A 17,052-nucleotide genomic window follows, 5' to 3' on the forward strand; every position below is an offset into this window, starting at 1 on the left:
AGGGATCGTGCAATTGGCATGCTGACTGCAGGAATGTCCACCAGAGCTGTTGCCAGATAATTTGAATGTACATTTCTCTACCATGTCGTTTTTAGAGACTATGGCAGTATTTCCAACTGCTGACCACGTGTAACCACGCCAGCCCAGGACCTCCACATCAAGCTTGTTCACTTGCGGGATCATCTGAGACCAGCCACCTGGACAGCTGATGAAACTGAGGAGTATTTCTCTCTGTAATAAAGCCCTTTTGTGGGGATTTTTATGTTTTTTTTATTGGCTGGGCCTGGCTCCCCAGTGGCTGTGGCTGGGCCTGGCTCCCCAGTGGCTGTGGCTGGGCCTGGCTCCCCAGTGGCTGGGCCTGGCTCCCCAGTGGCTGGGCCTGGCTCCCCAGTGGGTGAGCCTAAGCCCTCCCAGACCCACCAATGGCTGCGCTGCTGCCCGGTCATGTGAAATCCATAGATTAGGGCCTAATTATTGTATTTCAATTTATTGATTTCTTTATATGGACTGTAACTCAGTAAAATCATTGAAGTTGTTGCGATTTGTTCAGTGTAAGAGACAGATGCAGAAAGAGGAAAGAGAGTGATGCGTCATTCCACAAAAGGAGTGCCTTTTGGTTTAACTTGGTGGGAAAAAATGTTCTCACATAATTCTAACATTCTGTCATAAAGAGCACATGTTCAACTTAATAAAAACATGTTTTCCCATCTCAAGAGGTTACATAAAACTAAGTGCCATATAAAGTAACAGGGTTGACGATTTCATCTTAAATCAGCAATCTGTCACCTTGTGAGAGGAGGAATGGAAGCTTGTTGTGTGCAACAGGGAGGGGCAATTGAATGCAAGCGTCACATTTTTTATTTTTTACATTTATAGCTAGTCTATCTATGGGCAACAGAGTTGACGTGTTATGCTCGACCTGCTCAGTTTTCCAACACACTGATCAAGGTTACTGGATAGAAGATAGAGATATCACCCCAATTATAATTCTTTGCAAGGTAGCACACACTTTTTGAAATCCATCCAGAAACTCATTAGGGGTGTTGTATCACTGAGGTTCAGCATTCATTTAACTGTGCCGTGTGTAAAGTGACTCATGTCATAGGCAGCCTCCCCTTTGTACTCTGCTGCACCACAGAGCCACAGTCCGGATTGCTGGCTGCATCAGTGTTTGAGCAACTGCCCCTAAAAAAATAGGCTGTTTTCTAAATGAAAAGTTATGTGGCATCGACATGAGTCAAACATATATTCTATTGTCAAAATTGACTACAAAGTGTAAATGAGAACTTTGGTCTTAAAGTCAGAGTAGTATCAGGCAAAACCCCATTGGATTACTGTTACAGTATATCACATGGTTGAATGATTTATCTCACTGTCATTGACTGGCTGTTTATCTCCTTTTTCTTCTCTGGCTCACAACTCTCAATGTCATTGAAGCGTGGGTTTACAAAGCTCATCTTCTTTCACTTTTAGGTTTAGTGTTGTGTAACGCTTTTGAAATATGCTTTTTGCAAGATCATCTGCCCTTGTAATCCCTTCTGCTGTGTGTGTGGTCTCAGGGTAGAAACTTGCACAAATAGCCAATATATTCCATAGCCTAGATATTCTATGTCTTGTATGCTGTTGTATAGCAGTGCCTTGCTATGGCTTTGTTGTGATCTCCTTCTTCTCCCATCGTCAGTCACAGCCATACTGCGGAAGCTGAAGCAGCAGTCCAGAGAGAGTGTGGCGGACAAGAGGCCCAAGCTGCTGAGAGCGCTGAAGGAGGTGAGGCTTTGACAACCAACTGGGCTAGCCTACTACAGCATCCGGTTATACATAATGTATGGCGTGCACAGATCCTTTGTCAAAGTACTTGAGCTGTGCTTAATTTATTTTTGCCAGTACAGTGGAATAAATGGAATATCTCAAAGTATTTGACATACAGTCGGGTCCGAAATTATTGACCCCCTTGATAAAGATGAGCAATAACGACTGTATAAAATAAATAATACAAATACCTAGCTATATTGTATGCTTCAAACAATTGGAAAATGTTATTATTTTATACTAACAGAGAAAGAGATTTTGTTTAACAAGTAATACTTTTTTTCTCAAAAAGGTAGGGGTCAAAATTATTGACACCCCAAAGATTCTTACAAATAAAGTTTAGTATTTGGTCCAATATTCTTAGCACGCAGTGACTACATCAAGCTTGTGACTCTACAAACATGTTGGATGCATTTGCTGTTAGTTTTGTCAAAGATCATACTGCCAAGACATGCTAATCTCCCCTGTTATTGGTAATGGTGAGAGGTTAGCATGTCTTGGGGGTATGATCTTTGACCCTCTAACTTTCTCACTCATCATTATTCATTCATCATTATCTGTACTCATGGTAGCATCCACATTTAATGTAGAATTGTTTAGAAACATATTCTATTCTTATTTACAATTAAGGTGGCTCCATAATGACACTACATTATTTACCATTAATTTCTGTTGTGCACAAATAATCTTAAACAAGACCAAAACGAACTGTAAATGAATCCATGAAGTCATTGTGTGCTTGGAATATGGGACCAAATACTTTACTTTTGGCAACTTTATTTATAAGAATCTTTAGCGGTGTCAATCATTTTGACCCCTACCTTTTTGAGGTAAAAAAAAAAAGATTACTTGATTAACAAAATCTCTTTCTCTCAGCAATTTTATTAGGATAAATAATATATATATTGTTTTTGCATACAAAATATCTCTATTTATTTCATAAATTCATAATTGGTCATCTTTATCAAGGGTGTCAGTAATTTCAGTTTGTTTGTTCCATAGCTAGTGGTAGTATCAGTTCACTATCTGTCCATACCTTTCTTTAACCTTTCTCTCCAACCTCAGCATCTGTCCATAATAACAGCACCAAAATACATGTTTCCCCTTTTTAAAATGTTTTTAACAGTTTACAGCTATAAAGGAACTTATTTGTGCATTTTGTTTGATAGTGTGTGTGGCTTGCATGACAATATAATGTACAATGTTTTTTTTATTTTCATAGCTTGGTGACTTCTACTTTGAGCTTCACTGGGACTTTCAAAGTTGGGGTGAGTCGACGCTACATGATATGCAATACATTAAAATAAGCTGCATCGAGCCAACATTTCCTTTCACACACTCTGTATTCATTGTTATTCTTAGTGCAGGACACCTTCGCCAGGTAGTTTCATTCTCCAATCTAATTAGCCTGTATTTAAAAATGGGGGAAAAATGGTCTGTTCTGTTACCATTCTATCTTGGCTGTGAGTGTGGTGTGTTAATTGCTTAGAGGGTTTGTGGCACTCTTTCGGCTCAGGGATTTGTTAAAGAGATTGTTCAGGATTTTTTAATTTTTTATTTCTCTGCGTACAATATGAAAGAAGTTAGAGGTAGTTTTGCGAGCCAATGCTTCTTCGGGGGGGGTGGACTGTGGGAGGGGTCTCGAATTGTTGTGGGACAGCTATTGGAGATCTTGGAGGGTTCGGGTTCACGTTTTGTGGCCTGGTGGGAGATCTGTCAACGTGCCCTTGAGCAGGGCATTGACCCTGGATGCTTCTGTGTGTCGCTATGAATGGGAGTCTGTTGGATGACTGGTATGATGTAGTTTTTGAGCGGCTTCACTGCAAGTATATTGTATGTTTTGGATAGTCAATAAAAAAAAAATGTTTAAAAAGAAGTTGGAGGTAATTTTGCGAGCCAATGCTAACTGACACTAGCTTAGCACAGGAGTTCCCAAACTTTTTAATTCGGGGCCCCCCTTCCAGCATTGGGGAATGTCCCGCGCCACCGCACGCTCCACGTATATTTCTATGAGCACAAGCACTGTTCATGACACAAACTGTTCACACCCCTCTTGTTAGTGGAGAGAATTTTGCAGGTTTAAAGCTTATTTCCTGCCATTCTACACATTTGTCATGGGGTGCAAAGAACAATTTTGTGGTTTAAAGTACATTTTCATGCAATTCTATACATTTTGCCATGTCTAATGTGTATTCATGTAATATTTCAGTGACAAAAGGCACAACGGAACATTGTACTGTCTACCCTCGATTTGTTGTTTATATTAAAATTGTTTCATTAAATAGATTTTAATCAGAACTAAAGTTTTGTTGCTAAGGATTCCATGACGCGGTTAGCCTTTACGGCTGGGACTGCAAGTTTGTGTTACATTTTTTTTGCATGGATTCCGCAAGTGCTAGCTAGCTTATCTTTTCGTAAAACAACTGGTTGCAGTAAAGAGCCAACCTGGGTACTAAGGAGATCCTGAGGGAAATCGACGAGTACCAACAGCTTTACGCTATGGAGGAACAACATACTCCATCATGGAAAGATCCGACGACCTCACAAAAGAACTTTAACCTCTATGGGCTAGGTGGGACGCTAGCGTCCCCCCCGTGGTGCACTCCATCAACAGCAGGTGCATTTCAAGAGCGGCAAATTTGAATCCAAATAAATGTCAAAATTCTAATTTTTCAAACATACAACTATTTTACACCAAGATAAACATCTCCTTAATCTAACCACATTTTACGATTTCAAAAAGGTTTTACGGCGAAAGCATAAATTTAGAGTATGTTAGGACAGTACATTTACAAGAGTTGTGTGTAATGTTTTGTCAATTCAAAGACAGGGTCACCAAAACCATAAAACCAGCTAAAATGATGCACTAACCTTTTACAATCTCCATCAGATGACACTCCTAGGACATTATGTTAGACAATGCATGCATTTTTAGTTCTATCAAGTTCATATTTATATCCAAAAACAGCGTTTTACTATGGCATTGATGTTGAGGAAATCGTTTCCCTCCAATAACCGGCAGTCAAGTCAACACCACAAATTAAATAATTAAAATTAGAAAACATTGGTAAAATATTATATTGTCATTTAAAGAATTATAGATTTACATCTCTTGAACGCAATCAACTTGCCAGATTTAAAAATAACCTTACTGGGAAATCACACTTTGCAATAATCTGAGCACTGCGCCCAGAAAAATACGCGTTGCGATACAGACTAGACGTCATGTTGGGGAGATCTAAAATCGAAAATACTATGTAAATAATACATTAGCTTTGATTCTCTTCATCAGATGTCACTTCCAGGTATCACAGGTCCATAACGAATGTAGTTTTGTTCAAAAAAGCTCATCATTTATGTCCAAAAATCTCCGTCTTGTTAGCACATGATCTAAGCCAGCCGGACTTCTCGTCATGAACGAGGGGAAAAAATATATTTCCGTTCGTTCAAACATGTCAAACGTTGTATAGCATAAATCATTAGGGCCTTTTTTAACCAGAACATGAATAATATTCAAGGTGGACGAATGCATACTCTTTTATAACGTATTGGAACGAGGGTACCCAACATGACCTCGCGCGCCAGGTGTCTAATGGGACATCATCGTTCCATGGCTCTTGTTCGGTCAGATCTCCCTCCAGAAGACTCAAAACACTTTGTAAAGGCTGGTGACATCTAGTGGAAGCAATAGGAAGTGCCAAAATATTCCTCAGCCCCTGTGTTTTTCAATGGGATAGGTTTAAAGGTAATACAACACATCAGGTATCCACTTCCTGTCAGAAAATGTCTCAGGGTTTTGCCTGCCAAATGAGTTCTGTTATACTCACAGACACCATTCAAACAGTTTTAGAAACTTTAGAGTGTTTTCTATCCATATATAATAAGTATATGCATATTCTAGTTACTGGGTAGGATTAGTAACCAGATTAAATCGGGTAAAAAAAAATTATCCAGCCGTGCAAATACTGCCCCCTAGCCCTAACAGGTTAACCTGACAAAAAAAGGAAAAAAGATTAATCTATAGAGACGGACTATTTACTTGCCGTTGAAGTAGAGGCTAGTGCTCTGGCTGGAATCCATGCAGCGCTGGAAAAGTTGTGTGAGTAGGTAGCAGGGCTGAGGGGGAGTTTGGAGTTCAGCCAGAGTGAAATTCTCACGCTCCAAGGAGAAAACAAGTCACTCACAGTTCCAACATGGATTGTCTACTCAGGGAAAACAGGGTGATGAAGCATTCGCTACTAGACATACAAAGTCGTAGCATGCGTAAAAATCAATTTTTTTTCCCTGGGATTCCTAAGGACGCATCCAATAATCCAGAGGGCGCGATCAGAGAATTCATGCACTCCACCTTGAAACTTCCTATAGAGACTGTAAACAAATTGGCTTTCCACCGAGTACACAGACCTGGAGCGACAAGACCAAGGGTCCCCGACCGATCATCACAAAATTTGAACACTACCAACAAAAGGAGCTGATCAAAAGCAGGGGAAGGGAGCTTAAAGGGACCAAATTCAGTCTCAATGACGAACGTCGTAAGAGACTATCCGGTACAAAGGCAACAAAGGGAGAAGGGTAAGCGTGCCTTTCTCATTGTGGACAAAGTCTTTATAGATGGACAGCTATTCCGAGACAGCTCCATATCACCATGGCTGTACTAAATTCTACAGGGGCTTCAGGTTACGAAAAAAAGAAAGTATGGGAACTGTAAAAATATCTGAACACTATGAAGTGGATATGAACACACACGTACTCAATTACATGCTCGCTAACACATACAGACTTACACGCACACACCTGATCTCACTGTCTTTTCTCTTTTCTTCCTCTCTCTATTGTCGAGAACTGTTTTATAATTTAATGTGTTTATTGTTTGTCTCTTTTTAATGTATTTTTCTACAAGTTTATATATGTTTACAACAAGCAAGGGGAAGATGCCAGAATAAGGGGCATTGGGGAATAATAACATATTGTATGGAATACATTTGTACTGTAGTGAGGACGTCTCTAGAGTAATGCAAGGTCTCTTTCATGATCATGTGAAACGTCAATTGCTATGGAAATCCTGGGATGTTTTTTTCAATGATGTTAAAGGTAATTATGATGCAACTATGACGGTTATACGATATGGATAACAATTATCATCATGAATATTAAGGCTATACACACTACATGTTACACACATAGACACTCAACCATGCAAATTGCATTTACATTTACATTTTAGTCATTTAGCAGACGCTCTTATCCAGAGCGACTTACAGTAGTGAATGCATACATTTCATACATTTTTTATTTTTTTTTCTGTGCTGGCCCCCCGTGGGAATCGAAGCCACAACCCTGGCGTTGCAAACACCATGCTCTACCAACTGAGCTACAGGGAAGGCTGAATTGGCGGAGTTATTATTTATTTGGACATCACACATTATAGTCTTACTCTTATACAGACATCGTACACACTCTCACTAAATCACATCCAATATCATACACATCAACCTACTCAGATTTACTACACACATAATGTCTTGTCTCAATTTACTAACAATTTTCTAACATCTGTGGCATTGGCTCACAGGCAAACAGGCAAGTGAATAAAACAAATATTGCTAGAACCTATTTCTTGAATTGTAAATATCAGACATTTGACATCCCTTGCCTCTAGTTTTGACCGTCATAATACCTCTGATGGCAGTAACTTTACAAGCACTAATTATGGTCAATTTACATTTACGTCATTTAGCAGACGCTCTTATCCAGAGCGACTTACAAATTGGTGCATTCACCTTATGATATCTAGACTGAGAATAGTATCTAGTTATGGTAAGGGAAATAAGTATAGCCAGATATAAAAATAAATTCTTTTTTTTCACCTTTATTTAACCAGGTAGGTTAGTTGAGAACAAGTTCTCATTTACAACTGTGACCTGGCCAAGATAAAGCAAAGCAGAGCGACACAAACAATAACACAGAGTTACACATGGAATAAACAAGCGTACAGTCAATAACACAATGGAAAAAAATAAAGTCTATATACAGTGTGTGCAAATGGCGTGAGGAGGTAGGCAATAAATAGGCCATAGTAGCGAAGTAATTACAATTTAGCAGATTAACACTGGAGTGATAAATGAGCAGATGATGATGTGCAAGTAGAGATACTGGTGTGCAAAAGAGCAGAAAAGTAAATGAAAACAATATGGGGATGAGGTAGGTAGAAACTCACTCTAAATCCTTAGTTGCGTGGGAAAAGGAATGGGGTGGTGAAATAATTTTATGTCATGGAGAAAGGAACTCAAAAGGTGTAATGATATTAATTAACAAAAATATCAATCTGAATGTGCAAATAGTCAGGAACGATTCGCAAGGAAGATGGATCCTTTTGAATATGACTGGATGAAAAAGAGATTTGGCTCGTTAATCTATATGGTCCAAATCAGGATGATCCATACTTCTTTGAAAACATTTATACATTTTTTTTTTTTAAGTTAGAGGCAACAAATTATCAAATCATTATGGTGGGAGACTACAACACAGTGTTAAGTACCTCAATGGACCGTAAAGGTAATCACTCTTCAAACTATCATCACCGTGCCCTTAAGGAAATCACAGATATTATGGACACGTTATAAAGAGACAAGACTAACAAGGGAAATCCATGAACTAATGAAAATGATACCACAGAGATACAAAATAAGTTGGAGGATAAATAAGAAGAACTTGAGGAACTTATTCAAGAACATTCTAATGTAATCTATTACAAAAATAAAGCAAACTGGATGGAATATGGAGAAAAATGCACAAAATTATTCCTGAATCTCCAATACAAGAACAATAACAAAAAGACTTTGCAGAAACTCTTTACTTGAGACGGAGTCATCTTTGATTCTCCGAATGATATTTTAAAAGAGGAAGCTAATTATTTTAGGCAGATGTTCTCTCTTCCGTCTCATCCTCTCCCACTGAATGAAGATTACGTTAAGGAATTCTTTCCAAATAATATAAAAAATTGAAAATTAACAAATGTGCAGAAAGATAAGTGCGAAGGCCAAATTTCAGAGGAAGAACTTTTGGAGGCTATTAAATCCTTTCAGTCTGGAAAAACCCCAGGGTTTGATGGCATACCGGTAGAGGTATATCAAGTATTTTTTGATATACTAAAAGCTCCATTGTTAGATTGTTTTAACTACTCCTATAGAAATGGTAGTCTGTCAGGTACTCAGCAGGAAGGTCTGATTTCGCTATTATTAGAACAAGACTCAGATGGCAAATATAAAGACCCAGTCTGTCTAAAAAACTGGAGGCCCCTTACACTTCAATGTTGTGATGCAAAAATACGTTCCTATCTATATAATGAATATGAATTGGGTGGATTGAGATTATTATTAGCAGCACCCACTCGTAGCACGCGCTCCAGCAGGTATATCTCACTGGTCACCCCCAAAGCCAATTCCTCCTTTGGTCGTCTTTCCTTCCAGTTCTCTGCTGCCAATGACTGGAACGAACTGCAAAGATCTCTGAAGCTGGAGACTCATATCTCCCTCACTAGCTTTAAGCACCAGCTGTCAGAGCAGCTCACAGATCACTGCACCTGTACATAGCCCATCTGTAAACAACCCATCTATCTACCTACCTCATCCCCATACTGTATTTATTTATTTATCTTGCTCCTTTGCACCCCAGTCTCTCTACTTGCACATCTACCATTCCAGTGTTTAATTGCTATATTGTAATTACTTCTCCTTAATTTACCTCATTTGCACTCACTGTATATATACTTTTTTTGTTTTCTTTTGTTCTACTGTATTATTGACTGTATGTTTGTTTATTCCATGTGTAACTCTGTGTTGTTGTATGTGTCAAATTGCTACGCTTTATCTTGGCAAGGTCGCAGTTGCAAATGAGAACTTGTTCTCAACTAGCCTACCTGGTTAAATAATGGTGAAATAAATTACAAAATTAATATAAAAGTACTAAACCTCTCTAAAAGCTTCACTTATTCAAAAGTTTTACTTAAACCCTAAATGGTTCTCAAGTAGATTAATAAGAAAAGCTCATCGATTGTTTAAAAATGGCCTTTTTGCCTTTGTGCAGATTGCCATGGCTCATTTTCGATTAATTGAAAATGATACTTTGAAAAAAGTATCTGTCTTTTTCAAACAAGCATTGCAGAGCTGGCTACAATTTCAATTTCATCCCCCTGAAAAGATAGAACAAATATTACAACAAATATTATGGCTGAACTCACATGTGCTCATTGATAAAATACCTGTATTTATGGGAAAGGTGTTTGAAAAGGGTATTTTGTTCTTAAACGATATTGTAAATTGGAATGGTAGAGTTATGTCCTTCGTGGAGTTATCAGAATTGTACAGGAAGGTCTGCTCGTTTCAAGAGTACAACCAATTGATTACAACATTACCCCAAAAATGGAGGAGGCAGGTGGCAGCGGAGGAGGTAGGGAACTGTTGTCTGTCCAATATAAAGGATCAAAACTGACAGAGAAATAAAAATAGCATAAATAGGAAAGTATACCAGTTTCATTTGAGGACCAGGATGTTGACAACTGTGCCATACAGATGGCAAAATATTTGGGAAGAGATTTTTGATGTACCGATTCTATGGTACAGGGTGTATGAGTTGATATATAAAACAACGCAAGATTCAAGACCGTGCTTTTCAGCTAAAATGATTATATAGAATTCTTGCCACCAACAAAATGTTGAATATTTGGGGCATAAAATCATCGAAGTTCTGCAGATTTTGTTGTGAGGATACAGAATCAATAGACCATTTATTTTGGTATTGCCCTCAGGTAGCCTGTTTCTGGTCTCAGGTTCAGGAATGGCTGAAAATGCATAGCATTGATCTAAAATTTACCCTAGAAATAGTACTGTTAGGAGATCTGGAGAGACCTGGTCAGTCAATTACTAATATACTAATACTGTTAGTAAAAGTATTTATCTTCAACTCGCAATCTGTGGATTCTATTCGATTAGATAGATTCAAATTGTACGTTAACCATCACAGCATAGTTGATACATACATGTAACAGTGCCAGACATACATACAAACATATACAGTTGGCATTGCTGTTATGATTTTAGATGTCCTTTGTTTAACTTAAAAAAAAAAAAAAATTGCATTGCTGTTTGCTGTTTTCTTCTGTCTTTTCCTTTTTTCTCTTTAGTTCATTCTCTTGGTTGTTGGTGTATTGGGGGGTTCTTGGGGGTGGGGAATGGAATTAATTGTATTTTTTTTTTTTTTTGTTGTGGGGGGGGGACTGTGGGAGGGGTCTCGAATGGTATTGACCCTGGATGCTTCTGTGTGTTGCTACAAAAAGAAGTTAGAGGTAGTTTTGCGAGCCAATGCTCACTGGCGTTAGCGCTAGATTAGCACAGGGGTTCCCAAACTTTTTCACTCGGGACCCCCCTTCCAGCATTGGCTTGTCTAATGTGTATTCATGTAATATTTCAGTGACAAAAGAGTTACAACAATATACTGTTGAAGTTGGAAGTTTACATACACTTAGGTTGGAGTCATTAAAACTTGTTTTTCAACCACTCCACCAATTTCTTCTTAAACTAGAGTTTTGGCAAGTCGGTTTGGACATCTACTTTGTGCATGACACAAGTAATTAGTCTAACAATTGTTTACAGACATATTATTTCACTTATAATTCACTGTATCACAATTCCAGTGGGTCAGAAGTTTACATACACTAAGTTGACTGTGCATTGGAAAATTCCAGAAGATTATGTCATGGCTTTAGAAGCTTCTGATAGACTAATTGACATCATTTGAGTCAATTGAAGGTGTACATGTGGATGTATTTCAAGGCCTACCGTCAAACTCAGTGCCTCTTTGCTTCATCATGGGAAAATCAAAAGAAATCAGCCAAGACCTCAGAAAAAAAATTGTAGACCTCCACAAGTCTGGTTCATCCTTGGGAGCAATTTCCAAATGCCTGAAGGTACCACGTTCATCTGTACAAACAGTAGTACGCAAGTATAAACACCATGGGACTACGCAGCCGTCATACCGCTCAGGAAGGAGACGCATTCTGTCTCCTAGAGATGAACGTACTTTGGTGTGAAAAGTGGAAATCAATCCCAGAATAACAGCAAAGGACCTTGTGAAGATGCTGGAGGAAACGTACAAAAGTCTCTATATCCACAGTAAAACGAGTCCTATATCGACATAACCTGAAAGGCCGCTCAGCAAGGAAGAAGCCACTGCTCCAAAACCGGCATAAAAAAAGCCAGACTACGGTTTGCAACTGCACATGGGGACAAAGATCGTACTTTTTGGAGAGATGTTCTCTGGTCTGATGAAACAAAAATAGAACTGTTTGGCCATAATGACTATCATTATGTTTGGAGGAAAAGGGGGGAGGCTTCCAAGCCAAAGAACACCATCCCAACCGTGAAGCACGGCGGTGGCAGCATCATGTCGTGGGGGTGCTTTGCTGCAGGAGAGGCTGGTGCACTTCACAAAATAGATGGCATCATGAGGCAGGAAAATTATGTGGATATATTGAAGCTACGTCTCAAGACATCAATCAGGAAGCTAGCTTGGTCGCAAATGGGTCTTCCAAATGGACAATGACACAAGCATACTTCCAAAGTTGTGGCAAAATGGCTTAAGGACAACAAAGTCAAGGTATTGGAGTGGCCATCACAAAGCCCTGACCTCAATCCTATAGTGGTGATCATAACTGACCTAAGACAGGGAATTGTTACTAGGATTAAATGTCAGGAATTGTGAAAAACTGAGTTTAAATGTATTTGGCTAAGTGTATGTAAACTTCCGACTTCAACTGTATATGGCCTAAAAAACGAAATATTAAAACAGTAGCTGACATGGGCAAGTTGATCTGGACATTTCTGACAAGGTATGCAATGACTAACGTGACAAGAGGAACTGACGTACCTCGTACTTTCTACTATTACAACTTTCAGGAGTAAGTTTAAAGCCAGACTGAGTTCCTTTAAAAAATTTTTTTAAAGTAACAAATTGAGGGGGGGGCTGACCCCCACTGCTGACCCTTCGGGGCGGGCCCCACAGGGAACCACTGGCTTAGTGCAAAGACTGGAAGTCTAGCTGTACCTGAAGACTTCATCTTTGCCCTAAGCTAGTTAGCATTGGCTACTGAAACTACCTCTAACTTAATCATACTGGATACAGAGACATAACAATTGTATCCACGAGTTCATCTGACTCTGGGGAAATAGTTAACTATCCCTTTAAAGACCATGCAGGGCCTAGCCACGGCCATGTTCATTTATATACCACATAATGGTACCACATATCTCTGCAGTTTATCTTAATGAATCTTATCCATTAACTACTGTTGATCATTACATTTTATTTCTCATGTCTCATAGTGCCCTTGCTCTCCCGGATTTTGCCATCTGATAACTGCAAGATCTACAAGCAGGGGATCAACATCAGGTAAGTCATCACATACACGTTTGACACAGACGCCAGCTACAAGTTGTGAGGATTATAACTGGCGTGTGCAACCACTCATCTTCCAGAGTTGACCCATTACACTCTTTCTCCTCACTCTTTCTCCTTTGACAGACTGGACACAACTCTGATAGACTTCTCAGATATGAAGTGTCAGAGAGGAGACCTCAGCTTCATCTTTAACGGAGATGCTCCGCCCTCCAAGTCCTTCTATGTCCTGGACAATGAGCAGAAGGTGTACCAGCGGATACACCACGAGGTGACCTATATGGTTTGGTACCATGTCCTCCAAACCACCCAACATCACATGAATGTGACCTATATGGTCTGGTACCATGTCCTCCAAGCCACCCAACCTTACACAAATGTTTGTATTGCCCTGGCAAAGGTTGATTGATTGAAAGCTCAGCTATTGTTACAAGGGATCAGATTTTTTTTCTTCTGCAATCTAACGTGTGTGGAAGTTCTCTTTTCACCATGTCACCCATAAAGATAATAGGACCTATTGAATTCTGTGATGTCATTATGATGATGATGATTATGACCACTGCCTGATGTGTCCCTGCAGGAGTCTGAGATGGAGACTGAGGAGGAGGTGGACATCCTGATGAGCAGTGATGTCTATTCTGCCACCCTGTCCACCAAGTCCATCACCTTCTCCCGCAGTCAGATCGGCTGGCTCTTCAGGGAGGACAAGACGGTAAGCACCCCTCTCGGTCCTGTTCAGTAGGCAATTTATTTTGTTGAAACACAGCAGAATGTGGGGAGGGTCGCAGGGGTCACTGGAATATAGAGGGAATAATATAATTGGTCTCTGATCATAAGCTGTGTTTATTTATATTTATTTAACCTTTATTTAACTAGGCAGGTCAGTTAAGAACAAATTCCTATTTACAATGACGGCCTACCAAAAGGCAAAAGGCCTCCTGCGGGGATGGGGGCTGGGATTAAAAATGTTAAATAAAATAGAAATATAGGACATAACACACATCACGACAACACAACACTACATAAAGACAGACCTAAGACAACAACATAGCAAGGCAGCAACACATGACAACACAGCATGGTAGCAGCACAACATGACAACAACATGGTAGCAACACGACATGGTAGCAGCACAAAACGTGGTCCAAATATTATTGGGCACAGACAACAGCACAAAGGGCAAAAAGGTAGAGACAACAATACAGCACGTGAAGCAGCCACAACTGTCAGTAAGAGTGTCCATGATTGAGGCTTTGAATGAGAGAGATTGAGATAAAACTGTCCAGTTTGAGTGTTTGTTGCAGCTCGTACCAGTCGCTAGCTGCAGCGAACTGAAAAGAGGAGCGACCCAGGGATGTGTGTGCTTTGGGGACCTTTAACAGAATGTGACTGGCAGAACGGGTGTTGTATGTGGAGGATGAGGGCTGCAGTAGATATCTCAGATAGGGGGGAGTGAGGCCTACGAGGGTTTTATAAATAAGCATCAACCAGTGGGTCTTGCGACGGGTATACAGAGATCACCAGTTAACAGAGGAGTATAGAGTGCAGTGATGTGTCCTTTACGGAGCATTGGTGGCAAATCTGATGGCCGAATGCGAAAGAACATCTAGCCGTTCGAGAGCACCCTTACCTGCCGATCTATAAATTACGTCTCTGTAATCTAGCATGGGTAGGATGGTCATCTGAATTAGGGTTAGTTTGGCAGCTGGGGTGAAAGGGGAGCGATTACGATAGAGGAAACCAAGTATAGATTTAACTTTAGCCTGCAGCTTTGATATGTGCTGAGAGAAGGACAGTGTACTGTCTAGCCATACTCCCAGTACTTATGAGGTGACTACCTCAAGCTCTAAACTCTGAGGTAGTAATCACACCTGTAGGGAGAGGGGCAGTCTTCTTACCAAACCACATTACCTTTGTTTTGGAGGTGTTAAGGGCAGAGAAAGCATGTTGGACACTAAAAGCTTTGTTATAGCGCATTTAACACAAAATCCAGGGAGGGGCCAGCTGAGTATAAGACTATCATCTGCATATAAATGGATGAGAGCGCTTTCTATTGCCTGAGCTATGTTGTTGATGTAAATTGAGAAGAGCGTGGGGCCTAGGATTGAGCCTTGGGTTACTCCCTTGGTGACAGGCAGTGGCTGAGACAGCAGATGTTCTGACTTTATGCACTGCACTCTTTGAGAGAGGTAGTTCGCAAACCAGGCCAAAGACCCCTCAGAGACACCAATACTCCTTATCCGGCCCACAAGAATGGAATGGTCTACCGTATCAAAAGCTTTGGCCAAGTCAATAAAAATAGCAGCACAATATTGCTTAGAATCAAGGGCAATGGTGACATCATTGAGGACCTTTAAGGTTGCAGTGACACATCCATAACCTGAGTGGAAACCATATTGCATATCAGGGAGAATACTATAGACATCAAGAAAGCCAGTCAGTTGATTTTTCCAACACTTTTGATAAACAGGGCAAAATGAAATAGGCCCATAACAGTTAGGATCAGCTTGATCTACCCCTTTAAATACAGGATGAACCGTGGCTGCCTTCCAAGCAATGGGAACCGCCCCAGAGAGGAGAGACAGGTTAAAAGGTCAGAGATAGGCTTGGTGATGATAGGGACAGTAACCTTAAAGAAGAAATGGTCTAAACCATCTGACCCAGATGGTTATTTGGGGTCAAGTTTAAGGAGCTCCTTTAGCACCTCTGACTCAGTGACCGCCTGCAGGGAGAAACTGTGTAGCGGGGCAGGGGAAAAAGAGGGAGGAGCGTCAGGGCTAGTCACATTAGAAGGGGTGGGAGAGGAGGCATGGCTGAGTCAAATAGGAATCCTGACTTAATGAAGTGGTGATTGAAGAGCTCAGCTATGTGTTTCTTGTCAGTAACAACCACATCATCAACATTAAGTGACATGGGCAGCTGTGAGGAGAAGAGTTTTTTCTCCAGGTCTTTAACCGTTTTCCCTAACTTATTGGGGTTAGACCCACAGAGAGAGAACTGCTCCTTAAAGTAACTAACTTTAGCCTTCCGGATAGCCTGAGTGCACTTATTTCTCATTTGCCGGAACGATAGCCAGTCATCCTGACTATGCGTGTGCCGAGCCTTTCGCCAAATGCAATTCTTGAGGTGGAGTAACTCTGCAAGATCACGGTCAAACCAGGGGCTGAACCTATTTTTAATTATCATTTTCTTTATGGGGGCGTATTTGTCACCAATACCACTGAAAATATTTGTTTTAAAAGTCCAAGCGTCTTTGACAGAGCTGATCAAGCTGATTCTATACCATTTTACAGAGGCCAGTTCATGAAGGAAGGCTTGCTCATTAAAGTATTTTAGCAAGCGTCTATGACCAATCAGGACAGGTCGTTTCACTGAGCAGCCATTATGAACACAGGCTGTAAAACAGTGATCACTGTATGTACTGTATAGGGAATAGGGTGTCATTAATAATGCAGCCACCAGTGTTTATTATGCATCTGGCTTGTCTGTCCCTGCAGGAGAGAGTTGGTAACTTCCTGGCTGACTTCTACTCTGTGAACGGCCTGGTGCTGGAGTCCAGGAAACGGCGGGAGCATCTGAGTGAGGAGGACGTCCTGAGGAACAAGGCCATCATGGAGAGCCTGAGCAAAGGAGGGAACCTGGTGGAGCAGAACTATGAGGTGAGGGAGGGAGGCTTTGGGTCTTTAGTCTCTTCTTCAGTAGTGGGTGTGGTTTTGGTGGACATCATATGGATATGTGGTTATGATGCATAAAAGAAAGCCTACATGTAGTGATCTTCCTCTCTGTCTTTCC

General features: G+C 40.4%; 1 protein-coding gene across 1 annotated transcript in view; it reads left to right on the top strand.

Annotated features, from left to right (window-relative positions):
* Positions 1–17,052, top strand: part of LOC106569138 (ankyrin repeat domain-containing protein 13C) — a 36,036-nt gene that overhangs the window by 14,120 nt on the left and 4,864 nt on the right. Inside the window, exons 4-9 of the mRNA XM_014140146.2 lie at positions 1,682–1,767; positions 3,032–3,077; positions 13,188–13,254; positions 13,387–13,531; positions 13,841–13,972; positions 16,758–16,919. Coding sequence (XP_013995621.1) covers positions 1,682–1,767; positions 3,032–3,077; positions 13,188–13,254; positions 13,387–13,531; positions 13,841–13,972; positions 16,758–16,919 — 638 coding nt within the window. The remainder of the gene's footprint in view (positions 1–1,681; positions 1,768–3,031; positions 3,078–13,187; positions 13,255–13,386; positions 13,532–13,840; positions 13,973–16,757; positions 16,920–17,052) is intronic.

Source organism: Salmo salar, chromosome ssa14 (assembly GCF_905237065.1).
Source record: "Salmo salar chromosome ssa14, Ssal_v3.1, whole genome shotgun sequence".
Taxonomy (NCBI): Eukaryota; Metazoa; Chordata; class Actinopteri; order Salmoniformes; family Salmonidae; genus Salmo; species Salmo salar.